Here is a 16,387-nt window from a genome sequence, read left to right as displayed (position 1 = left end):
CAGGAAGTTGTAGGTTGGGAAAGTTTTCTATTCTCAATTTAACACAAAAGTGAGAGGAACGGCTATTTTAGTTCATGCAGAGGTGACGGTTACTTTACCCAGCATTGTTTCAGGCACGAAAGCTAGATACGTCATTGTTTCAGGTTGTTTTTTTATACTCCTGTATTAATCTGTGTCTATGCATGGTATCACATTGTGCATCCAACTAGGATGACCAACCTTCGCTCATAAGAACATTTCTAAGCTTCCAGAGTTGAACAGATGTTTCATCTTTGCTGGGGATTTAAATCGTGCCATAGATCCAGCTTTAGATTATTCAGATCCTAAAACATTACACCTAAGTAAAAGGACCCAGGCTTTTTCTACCAACACAACACAAATGGGTTGTTGTGGCCCATAGAAATTCATCATTCTACAACACACTGATTTCTTATGCACATCTCGTCACAAACTCAGGAGGTTCTGGCACAGGGGTGAGGCACGGTGCAGGCAGGCAGGAAGATGGAGAATCCACTGGCAACTCCACAGGAACACAAGGGTTTATTACAGGAACAGAAAACACCAGGAGTACTACTATACAAGAAGGACCACGAGGGGTCAAAAAGCAAAACATACTAAGGTCAGGGCAGCAAGGAGCAGACATATGGGGAACAAAATGCAAATAAATAAATAAACAAACAAACAAACAAACAAACAAACAAACAAACAAACAAACAAACAAACAAACAAACAAACAAACACTGGGGACCTCAAACACACATGAGCTACACCTAATGAAATGCCATAACATACAAAAATGACCCACTAAGGAACTGAACTAAGGCAGGAACTTAAATAGAGAAACTGATCCGGGTAATAATGTAGTAGGAGTGAGACATGAAACAATTAGCCAATCAGGGAGTGTGCAGGACAATGAGCAACCTGGAAACACACAAGGACCGGCACAAGAACAGGAAACAGGTGAAACAAATAATTAACTCAAGGAACTGGGAGAATCATACAGGGAATCTAAGAAACTGAAAGAAACAAAAAGGAAACAGAATCTATCACTGGCGAATAACAAAGATGGGTTAAACACAACCAAGGCACAAAGCAAAACCCAAAACAAACCACAAAATCACAGGAACTAGAACAACTGATAAATGAAACACTAGAGAGCAAAATACAAAAACAGAGGAGGCAGGATTTGAACACATGAGAGAGGAACTGATAGGAAGCTACATGCTCAGCTCATTGAGCCATGTGGCAGACTGGGGAACTGGGGAAACACACTAAAGACTTTGAATACAGGGAGGACAGGACAGCCGGCGACACCTGCTGGCCAAACGGGGAGAAGACACAAAAGACTGGGACAAACAGGTGCTGACCCTGACACATCTTTCCTATTCAAGGGTAGGTTACTTTTTTATAGAAGATAAGCTCTTGCCATCATTAGCAAAAATAGAATACTCAACAGGAGTACAATCAGATCATCAATCTGTTTCTCATTGAACCAGAGAGATTGTCCCTTGTGGAGGTTAAACACTTGTTATGGTGCCTGTTCATTTTGATCCTAGATATCTGATCACCAAAGTCTTTGGTACATAAAGGTGACTAAATAGTGTAGCTGCAACATCTAACTCGTGTCACTATTTCTGGCCTCCTTTCATTGAATATGTATGGTGCGTTCGATTATTTGTCTCTGGCTCGGAACTGGGACGACAACGTCACGAAAAAACGTCACTTCCCATCGGAAACACGCCTCTTTTATGACTTTGATGTTGAACAGAGTTTTTCTTGTCCGAGTTGCTCCTGTGACGTAATTTCAACATGGCGGCTAACACACTCAACAGTAATTCTATTTTATAAATCATTAAAAATGCTTATTTTGTTAAATGTATTAATAGTTATAAATGTAATTGCACGTGTTTGATTTAGCGAATCCCATATCGTGACCGTAAACTGTATCCTAGCAGCAATATCAGATTTTTACCAGACTTGTTAGTGTCTTTGCTTTGTTTGTAGTTTGTTTGCCTCTCGAAAAAATATCGCTATGAATGTATAAAAATATTTGATAAAGCTTTTAATGTGGTTTGACTAGTTTGTGTTTCTTATTTGTTTGTCTCTCCGAAAAATAATCTCACTCCAAAACTGCTAGATATAAAGCAACAACACACGCAGGGTGTTCATGGAGGCAGCCATGTTTGTTCCGAGATGTGGTACCTCGAAGGGGAGATTGTCGGACGCGATGTCACTCAACTCGGAATTTCCGAGTTCCGAGCGTAAAACGAACGCACCAGTAGAGCTTTCATGTGTAGGCATGAGCCATTCACACTTAGCCCCTCCCACCCTTCTTGGGGCCAAGCTATTCACACCTCTCCTCACCCCCAAGACACAAAGAAAGAATTCTGTAAGAGAAGCAAGAGGAACATTTCATTCTTAGAAACATTTATTGCAAAAAAAAAAAATAGAAGTCAGTTTACAATGTAATTTTATAAACATAAGCAACTGCAGATACACACACCAAACAAACCATATACACGGGGAAGCGATTTGCAGTCACAGTTTCTTGTGCCACTCTTGGAAACAGTTCCTTGTAAGCTGTAGGCAGAGTGGAACATCACACGCCTGACATTTCCAGGGAGTGTTCTGCCTCTTGCCATCCTCTCTGCACAGAATACAAGTCCTACGGCCATACGATGCCACTTTGCCGACGTCTGGGTTCACCGGGTTCACTGGCACTGGAACATGTTCGGAATGACGTTGTCGTGGATACTTCCTTGTGCAGCCACACAGCTGCACGATAAGCTCCTCCATGAAGTCCTTGTGCGACATAGGCTTCTGCCGCACTGATGCCGACAGCTCTTTGTGTAAGATGTAGGCGTTAGTGGCAGCAATGTCTAGGAAATGTAAAAACAGTTTTCTGTACCATTTCATATTCTTGTGCTGCGCTGAGTAATACTGAATAAGTTTATCTGAGAGGTCAACACCACCCATGTGACTGTTGTACTCTACAACTGGAGAAGGACAAGGAAAAGTCTTTGTAGTCCAGGTGCCACCTCTGGACTTCACTCTTCTCTGTACTTCATCCCCTTTGTAAGCACTGTGGATAGTGGAGCAGACGGATACCTCTCGTGCGTCCGTCCACTTCACGAAGACCGTTGGGCCATCCCGGATCCACCTGAATGTTCCTCTAGCAGACTCCTCGGACATAGCATTTGATGGGGGGCGGGGACAGCCCTTCCTGTTGTCTCTGTATGTCCCGCAAGCACCAACGCTTTGTGAGAACAGGTCCGTCAAAAGCTTTACGCTAGTGTGGAAATTGTTCATGTACACGTGATACCCACATCCCAGGTAGCGACGATTCAGAAGTGACATCACACTGTCATATGAAAGTCCTTGCCCTGACCGGAAGTCATCCTTTCCCGTGAACACGGAAAAATCTACTGTATATCCGTTGCTACAGTCCACGAGAACAAACAGCTTGAATCCACACTTGGTAGGTTTTGCCTTCATATACTGTGTCATCCGAGTCTTTGCCTTGGTTGCTACCATTCTTTCATCCACAGCAAGGCTCCTGCGTGGCTGATAGAAGGCTTTGCAAGCATCCTGGATCGTGGTCATGAGAGGCTTCAACCGGAACAATCTGTCGTGCTGCGGTGTTCCGAGCTTCTGGTCATTTGCAGGGTCAGCATCAGGATCACTCATGTGAACGTTCCATGAAATTGTCCTGTACCTGTCCCTGCTCATGACTTTCGGCGGGAGAATCTGTGAAAAAAACGTGTTCTGTCGCCAGTAGTCCGTTATGTGGTCCAACTTCACCATAGCCATGTAAAAAACAAGTCCAATATACTTATAAAATTCCTCAACACAGACATCAGTCCATTTATACTTCTTTCCTTCAGCAACATGCATGGCGGCGCGTCGGTTGGTATTCCTGCAGAGTGTCTTCACAGCATCTGTGCTAAAAAACATCTTGAATAAATCCAGCGGCGTGTGACGGTCCTCTGGACTCAGCTGCACTCCAGGTGGTCGGGTAGGCTTGAACATCAGGGCAGGTGGACCCACATCAGTATCTTCTTCGGAGTTCCATGATGAACTTGGCCGAGTCGATTGTGATGCAGGGGACGTGCGTCGTCGCTTTGCAAAAGCTGAACTGTATAATAAACAGAAAAAATATGCATAAATACACACGCTAAGGTTATGACACAGAAGTTTTCACATACAAAACTGGATGCAGGAGTAAAATCTCACATAAAGCCAGTAACACACATACACGCAAGACACGTGGATCTTTTCATACAGTTTGAAATTGCTCTTATGCATGTACAGATCCATCTGCGTCTGTGTGGATCTTGCCAGAAATATGCGATTACCACAATCACGACAACAATAAACCGAAACTGCTCTCCAGACATTATCAGACACGCAACAAAAGAAAGTTTGGATGCAACAGATACTGCATTCCAGCCTTCAGCAGGTATTTAATATGACAACATTTCGCATGACAATGACAAATGACAACTCAAAAGTGACAAAACATCATGCGGGAAAATGATGTTAATACCGCTTCGAATCACGACTACATCAGTGAGACCGTAAAGCAGAAACCTATTACGCCAATACATGGCATAGTAGAAAAAAACTAACACAAAACTCTTTGTGCGTACATGATTTCAATTATAGGATTTTTGTACCAAAACGAATGTGAATGAAAACTGTACTGCTTTTCAACACTGTACAGTTGGGAATTGGCCGCTTTTACTCACCTCGCAGTCACGTGATCCACTTTGACCGACGCTGCAGGTACAGATCCATCTTCATCTCTGTAAATGTTCGAAATATTGTGGTTACAATATGACAACGACAAACTGAAACTGCATTCCAAACGTTAGCGGACACCCAAAAAAAGAAAGTATAGACACACATACAAAGCAGTTGTCACAATATTTTGCTAAATGAAAACTTAATGCGTTCACATGATTTCAATAAACAAATGTTGACTTACGACTGCATTAGTGGAACTGTATAGAAATCATATTAATGACAACAGTTATGCGGCAACACGTCGCATAACAAAAACGTTAAGTCAAACATTTTTGCTTCCATAATTTCAGTATTAGTTTTGGTATTATGACTACATTAGTGAAACTGCAAAATAGTAATCATACTGACCAACCTGAGAACGAGTAAATATAACTTAAGAGAAATATGAATATATCTTACGATAAGATAAGCATGTGCACACTAAATTAGGTTTCATAACTTTATGCACGTATCAAAAATCACGGAAATAAAAATACACTTACTCGGAGAGGTCATCCACCGCTGGATCAAGCCGATCTTGAAAATGACACAGTTCTTCATCAGTGTCGCAGTCTTCGGGCGCAGATGAATCTTCATTTTCACTTTCTTCCATCCATTTCCGAACAGCCTGCAGTGCCTCCTGTCCATTCATGCGACGTGCCATCTTCCCAGCGAAATCAGTGTTCTCAATAAATTTAGTTTCAAGCTGCGTCAGCTTATATGGCGCTGATGCAGATGTATCTGGATCGCGACACACTCACCGATACAACGAGGGTAATTAGAATAAATTTCCATGGATTTCTTCAAGGTGAGGGCGGCACTACACGCCCCCGATGCAGGTAAAACAAAGTAAGGTGACATGGTTTACTTTTTTGCCGATTTAACCTAATTTTAAAAATACTTCCGACAATGGACATTTTGAAAAGAAGACAGATTATCGACGTAGTCTGCGTTTTTTTTCCCAAAAAAAAAATATTTCAGCTAGTTATGAACTGAAATACAAGAGAAAGATACGCTGCATCCCCGACTATGCGCTCGTCCTCAGATGGTTAAAACATGCTATCAATCAAAAAGGGGTTCCCACCTTTAGATAGCTCCTCCAATCATCATGCAGAAACCAAGCGTTCCGGCCTGCCCACTGCTACTTTCACAGCCAGAGACGTTGAGCTTCCCTGGAAGTGACGGTTCTGGTGCATTTATCCAATAACCGTCCAGCATTTCTGCAGTGAAAAAAAGTCTTCTGTACCGGGTCATTGAGGTCCGGCGAAGCTCAGATTCGGGAGGTTTTCAAGCACTGTGCTGCACGGAAATGTATGAGAAGAAAATCGCGTCAAGCAATCAGAAATAAATATCCGATTCTGAACGAGCTCGTCATGACGTTTAACGCATTCTAGCGCACTTTTATTAAAACCAATATAAATACGACAGTGCATATATGAGCATTTATTTCCTGACATGTAAGAGAAAGCGGAGCTTCCGTCAAAGACAGGTTGGCAGATTATGAAATACTATGTTCATAACCAAATTGTTTCTAGCAAAAGAAAACTACAGCCAAGTAAATAGCTGCAGGCTTTTTCACAGAAAGTGACAAATTTGTTTTACATACATAATGCAGCTAAAATACAGATGTATTTTATTTTGCCCCACAATTTTAAATTGAAATCCCAAAGTCTTGGGTACATAAAGATGACTAAATGGTGCAGCTGGATAGATTGGATAGATTTTTCTTATTTAACCCATGTCACTATTTCTGGCCTCCTTCCATTGAATATGTAGGAGCCTTCATCTGTAGGCATGAACCATTCACACTTGGCCCCTCCACGTACAGATCCATCTGTGTCTGTGTGGACGTTGCTGGAAATATGCGATTACAACAATCACAACAACAATAAACCGAAACTGCTCTCCAGACATTATCAGACACGCAACAAAAGAAAGTTTGGATGCAACCAATGCAGAAAAAATTGGATTCACGTCACGTACGCTAAATACAGTGGAGAAGAACTACTCTCAACTGGATGAGGAAGGTTTGGCAGTGGTGTTCACCATAAAACGTTTCCACCAGTACCTTTATGGATGCAAATTTCTATCAAAAAAAAGGAGTGGATGTGGGGGATGCTGGTCCATCTTCAGCAGAACGTTCTTCAGAGGTTCAAAAGCATTTGTACGAGTCACAATGAACAATAAATGTTAAATGTTGTTGATCTGTACATATAACTAGTATTACATTATATGTTTAGAAGCAACAGCCGATCAAGACAGTGTGTGTCTGTGAGTTCCTGTGTGCACACCTGTGTGTGTGAGCGCGCTGGCGTTCATAAGGTTTCTCCATGTAAATGTCTAGTAGTGTGTGTGTGGGATGCCACAGTCCTGCCCCCCAGGACATGAAGCAGACACAGAGGAGACCCGGGCCCCAGACATCCAGAGGCCCCCCAGGGCATGGGCGCCCCCGGAGGACCACCGCAGGGAGTACTGCAGCCCCCACCCAGAAAAGGGCAGAGGAGAGCTCCGGAGGGAGGTCATCCGGCAGCCACAGTGCAGGAACCCCAGTGGGCCGTGGCGGTCACGAGGGCAGACCGGTCCCTGGGTCCAGAGATCCAAGGCCCCCCCACCACCCCAGCAGGGGCCCCACAGAGACAGAAGGGCCAGGCAGCCAGTACCCACCCGAGCATCCAGCCCCAGACATCGAGAACCACCAACGCACCAGAGGCCGGGCCCTCATCCACCGGCAGAGAGTTGATGAAACTTTAATTTATTTCGGGATTGTAGATACAGTAAGATACTCTGGACAGACCTCAATAATTACATAAACACGGTTGTTGTTGTTTTAGTTCTTTTCAGCCATTTATATTGTCACAGTGAACTGTATCCTAAGATGTGCTTGTAAAATGTTTGTATATAGTACAGCATTAATAAAAATAATAATATTAAAAATACTCCGGCAGAGGATCTCTTTGGGGTCACTTTTGCTAACCCCGGATATAGGAGGAGGGTTGGAATTGTGATATATATATGTATATATGAATTAAAAAAAATAAAAAACAGAATAAAGTTCATTTGTAGTTCTAAACATATTCATGGTGTTTTTTTTAACCACTTTTTGTATCTCCAACGACATTATTCCTCTTTCCTACAGCGTCCATTACAATTACATACACATTGCACATTGTGCAAATGAGGCGATGGTGTCATTTAGCCGTTTCTAGCGACTTTTGGGACAGCCAACCACTGCTTTCCTTGCTGAGTTTGAGCTACACAGCTATTTGTTTATATTTTACTTATGCAACCTGTTATATGTTTATAATTCATAAATCTGGCCAGCAGATCCATCTTTCATTTTAAATAGAATAAAAAAATGATGTAATCTTATCCCGCTAATAAGTGCTAAGTAATAAGGGCAAGTTTCACAAAAATAATTCCATCCGCTCTGTCTCTTCTTCTGCAATTCTGCGTAACTTCCATGTTAACGCCAGTGCTTGTGGTCAAGCAATCAGCAACTAATCACTGTAAGCTTCTCCACAGTAGTGCTTCCGAGGAACTACAATCAGACTGAGTTTTTATGAATTCACTCACTCACTCACTCACTTACTAACTCACTTACTCACTCAATCACTCACTCACACACACACCAATTCGTCACTATATGATGATGTGGTCAGCCACTATATGGTATGACATGTTTGTAAGTCATACTAGTGCACCTACTTATAAATTGTTTTAAAAAAATGCAGTCTGGAACCCTGTGGAGCCCCATTTTTGACTTTGTAGGCATTGTTACACTACAAAACAAAGAAAAACAACAGCACACATGTGAACCAGCTCACAACTTTGTCTCTGGGCATATGTTTTCTTTCGGGCCTCTATGACGTGTTTGTGTGATGTTACGTTAGCCAATCATCAGTTACTTAAGATCTTTACATATGTGTGCTGTATCCTTATTAGCTCACAGATGCTGCAATTTACTGTCGGGGTATCTGAAATTGACACAGGAAGATTATAAATTTTTTGATCCTCGAAAATATCGCAGTATTTTGATCAGTGACACAAAAGTACCGAAGTTTGCTACCCACCCCTAGTCAGGTATGCTGCCTGATCCCGCTGCTTTTCGTGAGTTAACTCCCAGCAGAGTTTTCACAAACATCCAGGAGTAGGGAAGATCTTCTTTTCATGCATGTCATTCAGTTTGTTCATAACCTCCAGCTCCACTGCTTTCTCAGTCTGTTCTTCTCAGCCTGGCCTCAGTCCAAAACCACACCTACTGCAAACTGAGAAGCAGGAAGTTCCTCCCACTCTCACACACAGACGACTGTGAGAGAAAATGAAACTAAATCTTGTCAGTGTTCGTGGTAAAATGGCAGACGCCAGTGTTGCAGTGGATCAGAACCAATTCAGCTGCCCAGTCTGTCTGGATCTACTGAAGGATCCAGTGGCTATTCCCTGTGGGCACAGTTACTGTATGAGCTGCATTAAGAGCTGCTGGGATCAGGAGGATCATGCTGGAGTTTACAGCTGCCCCCAGTGCAGACAGACCTTCACACCCAGACCTGTTCTGGGCAGAAACACCATACTGGCTGAAGTGGTGGAGAAACTGAAGAAGACTGGACTACAAGCAGCTACTCCTGCTGACCAGTATGCTGGAACTGGAGATGTGGAGTGTGACGTCTGTACTGGGAGAAAACACAAAGCTGTCAAGTCCTGCCTGGTGTGTCTGGCCTCCTACTGTGAAACTGACCTGCAGCTTCACAATAAACTCCACCATGCAAAACAGCACAAGCTCATTGATGCCACCGGCCATCTGAAGGACAAGGTCTGTTCCCACCATGACAAACCCCTGGAGGTCTACTGCCGTACCGACCAGCAGTGTATCTGTTATCTCTGTTTGATGGATGAACACAGAGGCCATGATACAGTCTCAGCTGCTGCAGGAAGGGCGGAGAAACAGGTCAGACTGGAAACGCTCGTATATAAATTATGAATTTTATATAAAGTAAAAAGTTTTTTGTCGCATGTGAATAAATTTCCATTGAAGAGAGATTATAATTAAGCGTAGTTAATTATCTGAAAGGAAAATGCTCAGAAAATTAGTCACTAAAAATGTCTTAAAGAGAACGTTTAGCACCTTCAGGTCTATCAGTAGATCTTTTCTTGAAGTACTTGAAGCTCCTTCAATCAGTGAATTTGAATGGGTAAGATGTGTGATGATTGTTTGTTAGAAGCATGGTGGTTCCAGTATCTCAGAAATAGCCACCATCCTGAGACTTTCGCACACTGCAGAGAGTAGAGTTTCATGAGAATGGTTCAGTGAACATAAAACACCCAGACGGTGGCAGTTCTGTGGGAGAAAACACCTTGTTAATGTGAGAGGTCAGAGGACAGTGGCCAGACGGATTTAACTACAACTAACACAAAGGACACAAGTGCAATGATAAGAGTGCAGTTTAACAGTGATGAGCAGAATGACTACACTGAACACACATCTAATCTACACATGAAGTGGTTCTAGAGGCAAAGTCCTACCCGGTACTAGCTGGTACCTAATAAAGTGGCAACTAACTACATGCATTATATACAGTAAGTGAACTTCAGGTTGAATGTGAGAACTCTTCATATCCTTCAATGGGAATTGGAGTCAAAGGGTCTTTGTCCAGTTTATCCTACCTACAGTCAATAAACCATTTAAGAACAGCCACCCATCCATCCATCCATCCGTCCATCCAACTCATAAATGTTTATCTGGGTCAGGGTCGTTTGCGCCTATGTCAGGAAGCACGGAGCACAAAGCTGGGGTCCACCCTGGACAGGATGATTAAAGAATATGATATCAGCTAATGAAATAAACTCATTTTTACCATCTTTTTTTCCTATCTGTAGAAACAAATGGGTGAAACACTGCAAGAATTTCAGAAGAGAATTCAGATGAGAGAGAAGGAGCTGCAGGAGCTGAGAGAGGCTATGGGCTCAATCACAGTGAGTATGAACCAGAACAGAAGATAACAGCTGGCTTGTAGGAACCATTTCAGGGTTGAATCGAGGCTCTTCTAAGACAGGTGATTTAAGTCCTTTAAAGTTTAATTAATGTAAGGTCACTGTGGGATATAATGAGTCAGGGTTCTCCCAGAAGGTTGGGATTATGTCACTGGACAGGAGGGTTGAGCTAAAGTCTTTCTCAAATGGCCCTTAAATGATATTCCTCTTGCTAAACAGCACCTTTTCATACACCTCTGTAATGCAAAGAAACAACAAAAAGGTCACCTATTAAACTGAGACCTAATGGTGACAACCAACCTGCCCCATACAGCCACCAGTCTCTGCCAAATCCCTGCAGCTGACAGTGTATAAGCTTAATGAGTGATCATTTCCAATCAGTGCTGGCTGGGTTTCAGTACCTGAGGCGTCCAGCATGGTGACGCTCCAAACCCCAGCCCTGTGCTGTTTTTATACCTCCTGTCAGCTCACATCTCTATTGTACAATGAGGCTCTCTGGAGTCTCAAAAGGGGCCAACTGTAATTTACCGTCCTCTGCTCTCTGTGTCACCAACAGAGCTCAGCACAGTCAGCAGTGAAGGACAGCGAGAGGATCTTCACTGAGATGATCCGCTCCATTGAGAGAAGACGCTCTGAGGTAACACAGCTGATCAGAGATCAGGAGAAGGCTGCAGTGAGTCAGGCTGAAGGGCACATGGAGAGACTGAAGCAGGAGATTGATGAACTGAAGAGGAGACACTCTGAGCTGGAGCAGCTTTCACACACAGAGGATCTCATCCATTTCCTCCAGGTAACAGAACAGCTACTTTGGCAATAAGGAAACCAGAGTATTCAAATGGATGCATATTGCCATTTGTGGTCAGATGTTAATGGTCCTGTTAATTAGATTGCAATACACATTTGTATTGATGAAGCTGTTTAATCAGACTGTGTGTCTGTAGAGGTACCAGGGTCTTCCTGTCACCCCTGAAGCTGAATTTGGACCCAGAATCTCGGTCAGTCCACGCTGCTCTTTTGAGAATGTGAGGAAGGTGGTTTCTGAACTGAAGGATCAACTGGAGAATGTTTGCGAAAAGAAAACAACAGAGATAAATCACACAGGTAAAAAATACATTTTCCACTCTGTCCATGTTTAGTACAGACCATGCAGACAGAGTATGCAGTACAGCCAACTTCACATGTGTGTGATCAAGTCAGTTTCTATTTCCAATGAGATTGAATCTTTCAGAAAACCATTGAAATAGTAGGAATTATGTTTCTACAAAATGATATAATTCAAAAACCTGTACAATGCCTGACAAAAATCTTGTCACTTAACCAAGTTGTAGGAACAACAAATAATACACATACATAGTGAACCTCTAATCAGTGATTGGTTGAATCATTAAAAGACATAAGACTTTTGTCCTTGCAAAAATAGGGCAAGCTGAGAACATTGGTACACTTTTTGACTGCTTCATTTTGTACCCAGTTATTAATGTGAAAGCCCTTGGCATTTACTGTAACAATTGATTGATTAGAAATAAAGTTACATGCCTTTTTATGTTACTATGTCCTTATGTAACAAGACTTTTGTCAATGACTGTATTGTGTTTTACTCAGAATGATTATTACATTTTTGAACTGCCCTCATAATGATAATACCCCACTGCTGTTATCTCCACAGTGAGTGAAGTCCATCTCCCACAAGTAAATTCCTTTTACTCACATCCCTGTTTCTCTCTGTCTCCTTCTAGTTACCAAAGACACCATCCTACCAATATTAGTGCCCAGAACCAGAGCAGAATTCTTACAATGTGAGTCTGTTCACACACACGCTTCTCTCTCCCTGTATGAGGTGGAGTGTGTTTTATTGTGTTTTATTGTGTTTTATTGTGTTTTCCTGTGTTTTATTGTGTTTCATTTTCTTCTGCTAGTGGAGCTTCTCTTTCTCTCTCCTGCTGCCTCCTGGTCTTTCACATTTACATGAGCTGTTTATGTCAGGAGCCTCTGAATCTGATTGCAATGTGGCTGTCAATTTTGCTTGTCATGCTGTTCTCTGAGATGTCCGTGTTGAGAATGTGACCATATAAGCACGAATGGGTAAACATATATTTATTTATATATACTTTTCAAAAACTATTCAAAGCATTAAAAAATACCAAAAAAGTGTGCATTCTTGTTTAATATAAGGAGTGAATAAAACCAAAAGATCACCTCCTGATCTTCTCTTCCGTCAGATTCCTGTCAGCTCACTCTGGACCCCAACACAGCAAACAGATCCCTCCACCTGTCTGAGGGGAACAGAGTAGTGACATGGAATAAAGACACAAAGTCATATCCTGATCACCAGCAGAGGTTTGACACACTCCCCCAAGTGCTGTGTACAGAGGGTCTGACTGGGCGCTGCTACTGGGAGGTTGAGTGGAGTGGGGCTGTAGTTAATATCGCTGTGACACATAGAGGGATCAACAGGAAAGGATGGGGTGACGACACCAAGCTTGGATGCAATGACAAGTCCTGGTGTTTGTACTGCTCAACCTCCAGTCACTCATTCTGGCACAACAACATTAAATCTGCAGTGTCTGCCCCCCCCTCCTCCAGGATAGGAGTGTACCTGGATCACAGGGCAGGAACTCTGTCCTTCTACAGCGTCTCTGACACAATGACCCTCCTGCACAGGGTCCAGGCCACGTTCACTGAGCCCCTCTATCCTGGGTTTCAGCTTTGGTACAGTACAGCCAAACTGAGCTAAGTAAGCTAACTAATATCTCTTTATATTTGGAGTATTTAATCTTCAGTATAAAAAGTGGAAATAATGAATATGAAAATAGACACAAGAAAATTTAAAAATGTTTTATAATGTATGCATTTTGCCCATTTATAGGTGTAAATAACAACAAAATAAAAATGAATACCTTTCAAAGTTTTTATGTGAAATTTCTGTACAGTGATCCAAAGTTTGCTCTCACCTGTATATGTGTCTGTGTGTATTCCTTCAGATAATAGTAACAGGTTTAATTATCACATTGTTCAAAATGTTTCCTTCTGTCAAATGAAAAGGATTATTTTTGTCAAAGAATGATGCATTATGCCGTCATTTAAACTTCTTATTGATAATAAGTACAACCACAGTCAATCAGTATAAATTCATCAGTTGTCATGCTTTTGTCATGTAAGATATCTGTATGAATGATTGCTATGCCACTGCAGTTGCTATCTTTGATATCAAATCGTCTTAAAGTGCAAAAACTATACAGTGCATCTATCCCTGAGCTAATAGCGAAGGTGTGTCTTTGTCAGATTTAAGGGTTTGGTGAATTTTTAAATAAATAATAGTAATAAGAGTCAAAGGAAGCCATTGTCATGTCAAATGCTTTAAAGCAGTCATTGGTCGTAACTGTGTTGCAAACTGTAACCTCATGTCATGAAGCGATGGAAGGTCAAATGCGACACATTAATGTAGATTTATTTTTATAAATGTTCCTACGTCTAAATGAGTTTCACTACACAACCGTTGTGGATTACTTGTAAAATAAAGACAATTCTTCATCTTGCAGTCATATTAAAGAGTCAGAGGATTTTTCCTGCTCTATGCTGCAGTGATTAACGCCAATACCTTTTTACTGAATGGCTCTTTCTGCCTGAATTTAATTGTTTTGCATTCTTCTGGGTTATATTTATAGAATTAGTAAACATCTAAGCCATTTTTACCACTTTAAACACCTCTATATGAGCAGTATAACCAGTACAACAAAGTTTTCCGGTTGCCAAAAAGTGATTACAGTCATTATATTTTTACTGACAGGCATTTTCTACTTTAGTTTAACTTTATAGGGCTCTTGTTACTGTAGATATACTTACTTACAGGATTAGTAATCATATAAGCCATTTTTACCACGGTAAACACCTCTATAGGACCAGTATAACACAGTACAATGCAGTTTTCCTATTGACAAAAAGTGATTAGCGGCCAATACTTTTTTTTTACTGAAAACCTCTCTGCCTGACATTAATTTTTTTGCACTCTTCTGCGTTACATTTACAGAATTACTAAACATCTAATTCAATTGAACTTTTTAACTGTTTTCCTGTTTTTTTTTTTAACCTATTTTCATTTTTTTTTAGTTTTTCTTAGACACGAGTTTTTAGACACCATTTTCTTTTTTCAGTTAACTGGTAAGTATTTATTTTCTTAATATAAAAACTACTTATAATATAAAACTACTACTAACTGCCAACCTGTACAAGGCTGCTATGCCTCTAGTCCTACCTTATTGATTTGGATTCAGCGCAGTTTTAATTTGGCAGTTCACAGGACTGTCCTAGCATCTTTATCAGGACTTATTTTCGACATGGACCCCACTTCGTACAAAGACTTATTGTCTTTCAAAAAGGATGGCATCTGTCCATCTGGTTTGTCAGTTACCCAAAAGTGCAATTTTCGTAGAAAAGCTTGACGTTTTGAGGTGCAAAGTGAATATTATTAAACCTTTACACTGATGCTACATTTATATTTGCATTAGCTAATGTACATGTACTGTTATTTCTACACATGTGATTTTTTCTTTCATGTTTAGGCATCGTATCTTCTAAATATTACTAAAATTGGACAAATTAAAAGCAGACTGCCGCCTGGGATTCTTTTAATTACCCTTTAAGTGACAAGTTAATCTAGTGTGAACTACATACTGCAAGTAGCCAATATGGCGTAACAGTTATTGTCAGTGCTGGCTTCCCAGTATACCTATATTATTGAAGAAGACATGTTTCCCAGATTTAAACTAAAGCACGTTTCCATTAGTTACTATGAAATTCAAAAATGGTACCTTAATTATAATACGCTAAATAGCTACTATAACGTGAAATAGCTAGATATTTAATTAGATTAAGTGATATGTTTTAACTAGAAAAAAAAACACGTGAAAATGCAAAAGGTTTACGTCTTGTAATGGTCAGAATTTTTTTCTCAGTATGACATCATAAGCAACAAAGATAAAACACTGGAAATTTAAAAACTTATTCAGGTCACCTATAGGGGTGTTGTCTTTTCTGCACAACAAGAATAGACAAGCATACTTTCCTAAAATAGCCTATTATTTCCTTAAGAACTGCACTTATCTTAATACTGTAAATTACCAACAATAACACCAACTGTCTTGCATTAAACCAGGGAAGCACAAGCAGAGACGGAAAATCAATACAATGACCGTACTGGGGAAACAAACTAAAACGTGGACTAAATACATCGGACTAAGGACGGCAACAGGAAACAGCTGGTGAACACAGGGAATCCACACGGGGTTAATGAGGGGGCGTGGCATACGGAAGGAGTGGATGACCGGGGCAGGACAGGACCCATCCCCCAAAGGCGTGCACTCCGGGCACGCCTATGGCGAGCGAAGTCACGGGAACCAGGGACACAACAGCACCTGGGGAGACAAAAGCAACAACATCAACACGGACACACAGAACTGGTACAAGGAAGACAACTCAAACAATAAGCCACAAACCATGGGGAACACTGACAAACACAAAGACACCAAAGACGGAAACACAGGACCGGGGAACAGTAAAGGGGACAACGGAGGGACCACACCAGGGAACAAAGGCACGGAGGGATGAGGAGGAAACACAG

The 16,387-nt window shown here is 41.4% G+C and overlaps 2 protein-coding genes across 3 annotated transcripts; one reads left to right on the top strand and one right to left on the bottom strand.

The window, feature by feature from the left end:
* Positions 1-2,458: 2,458 nt before the first annotated feature.
* Positions 2,459-9,035, bottom strand: LOC125740019 (piggyBac transposable element-derived protein 3-like). Of its 2 annotated transcripts, XM_049010666.1 has the most exons (6): positions 8,856-9,035; positions 5,870-6,084; positions 5,547-5,605; positions 5,289-5,449; positions 4,749-4,805; positions 2,459-4,135 (listed from the first exon to the last, which is right to left on the bottom strand). In XM_049010666.1, the coding sequence occupies exons 4-6, from the start codon at positions 5,447-5,449 to the stop codon at positions 2,539-2,541; spliced, it is 1,815 nt and encodes a 604-aa protein (XP_048866623.1). In that variant the 5' UTR covers positions 5,547-5,605; positions 5,870-6,084; positions 8,856-9,035; the 3' UTR covers positions 2,459-2,538. The 2 variants fall into 2 exon arrangements, with proteins under 2 accessions (XP_048866623.1, XP_048866624.1); XM_049010667.1 differs by lacking the exon at positions 8,856-9,035 and having other exon boundaries at positions 5,870-6,552.
* Positions 9,036-9,090: 55 nt separating this feature from the next.
* LOC125740022 (E3 ubiquitin-protein ligase TRIM16-like) lies at positions 9,091-14,319 on the top strand. Its single transcript, XM_049010698.1, has 6 exons — positions 9,091-9,727; positions 10,657-10,752; positions 11,327-11,560; positions 11,712-11,871; positions 12,507-12,566; positions 12,990-14,319. The coding sequence occupies exons 1-6, from the start codon at positions 9,104-9,106 to the stop codon at positions 13,502-13,504; spliced, it is 1,689 nt and encodes a 562-aa protein (XP_048866655.1). The 5' UTR covers positions 9,091-9,103; the 3' UTR covers positions 13,505-14,319.
* Positions 14,320-16,387: the final 2,068 nt, after the last annotated feature.

This window comes from Brienomyrus brachyistius, chromosome 4 (genome assembly GCF_023856365.1).
Source record: "Brienomyrus brachyistius isolate T26 chromosome 4, BBRACH_0.4, whole genome shotgun sequence".
Taxonomy (NCBI): Eukaryota; Metazoa; Chordata; class Actinopteri; order Osteoglossiformes; family Mormyridae; genus Brienomyrus; species Brienomyrus brachyistius.
The sequence above is the reverse complement of the archived record's forward strand: the minus strand, read 5'-3'. Positions and strand labels throughout refer to the sequence as shown.

Excerpts from the sequence above, each read along its gene's own strand:
- LOC125740019 (XM_049010666.1), bottom strand. The coding sequence starts at position 5,449 with ATGGCACGTCGCATGAATGGACAGGAGGCACTGCAGGCTGTTCGGAAA. Across the intron at positions 4,806-5,288 it reads GCGGTGGATGACCTCTCCGA|AGATGAAGATGGATCTGTAC; the intron begins GTAAGTGTATTT and ends GAACATTTACAG. Across the intron at positions 4,136-4,748 it reads GTGGATCACGTGACTGCGAG|TTCAGCTTTTGCAAAGCGAC; the intron begins GTGAGTAAAAGC and ends TTTATTATACAG.
- LOC125740022 (XM_049010698.1), top strand. The coding sequence starts at position 9,104 with ATGAAACTAAATCTTGTCAGTGTTCGTGGTAAAATGGCAGACGCCAGT. Across the intron at positions 9,728-10,656 it reads CAGGAAGGGCGGAGAAACAG|AAACAAATGGGTGAAACACT; the intron begins GTCAGACTGGAA and ends TCCTATCTGTAG. Across the intron at positions 10,753-11,326 it reads AGGCTATGGGCTCAATCACA|AGCTCAGCACAGTCAGCAGT; the intron begins GTGAGTATGAAC and ends TGTCACCAACAG.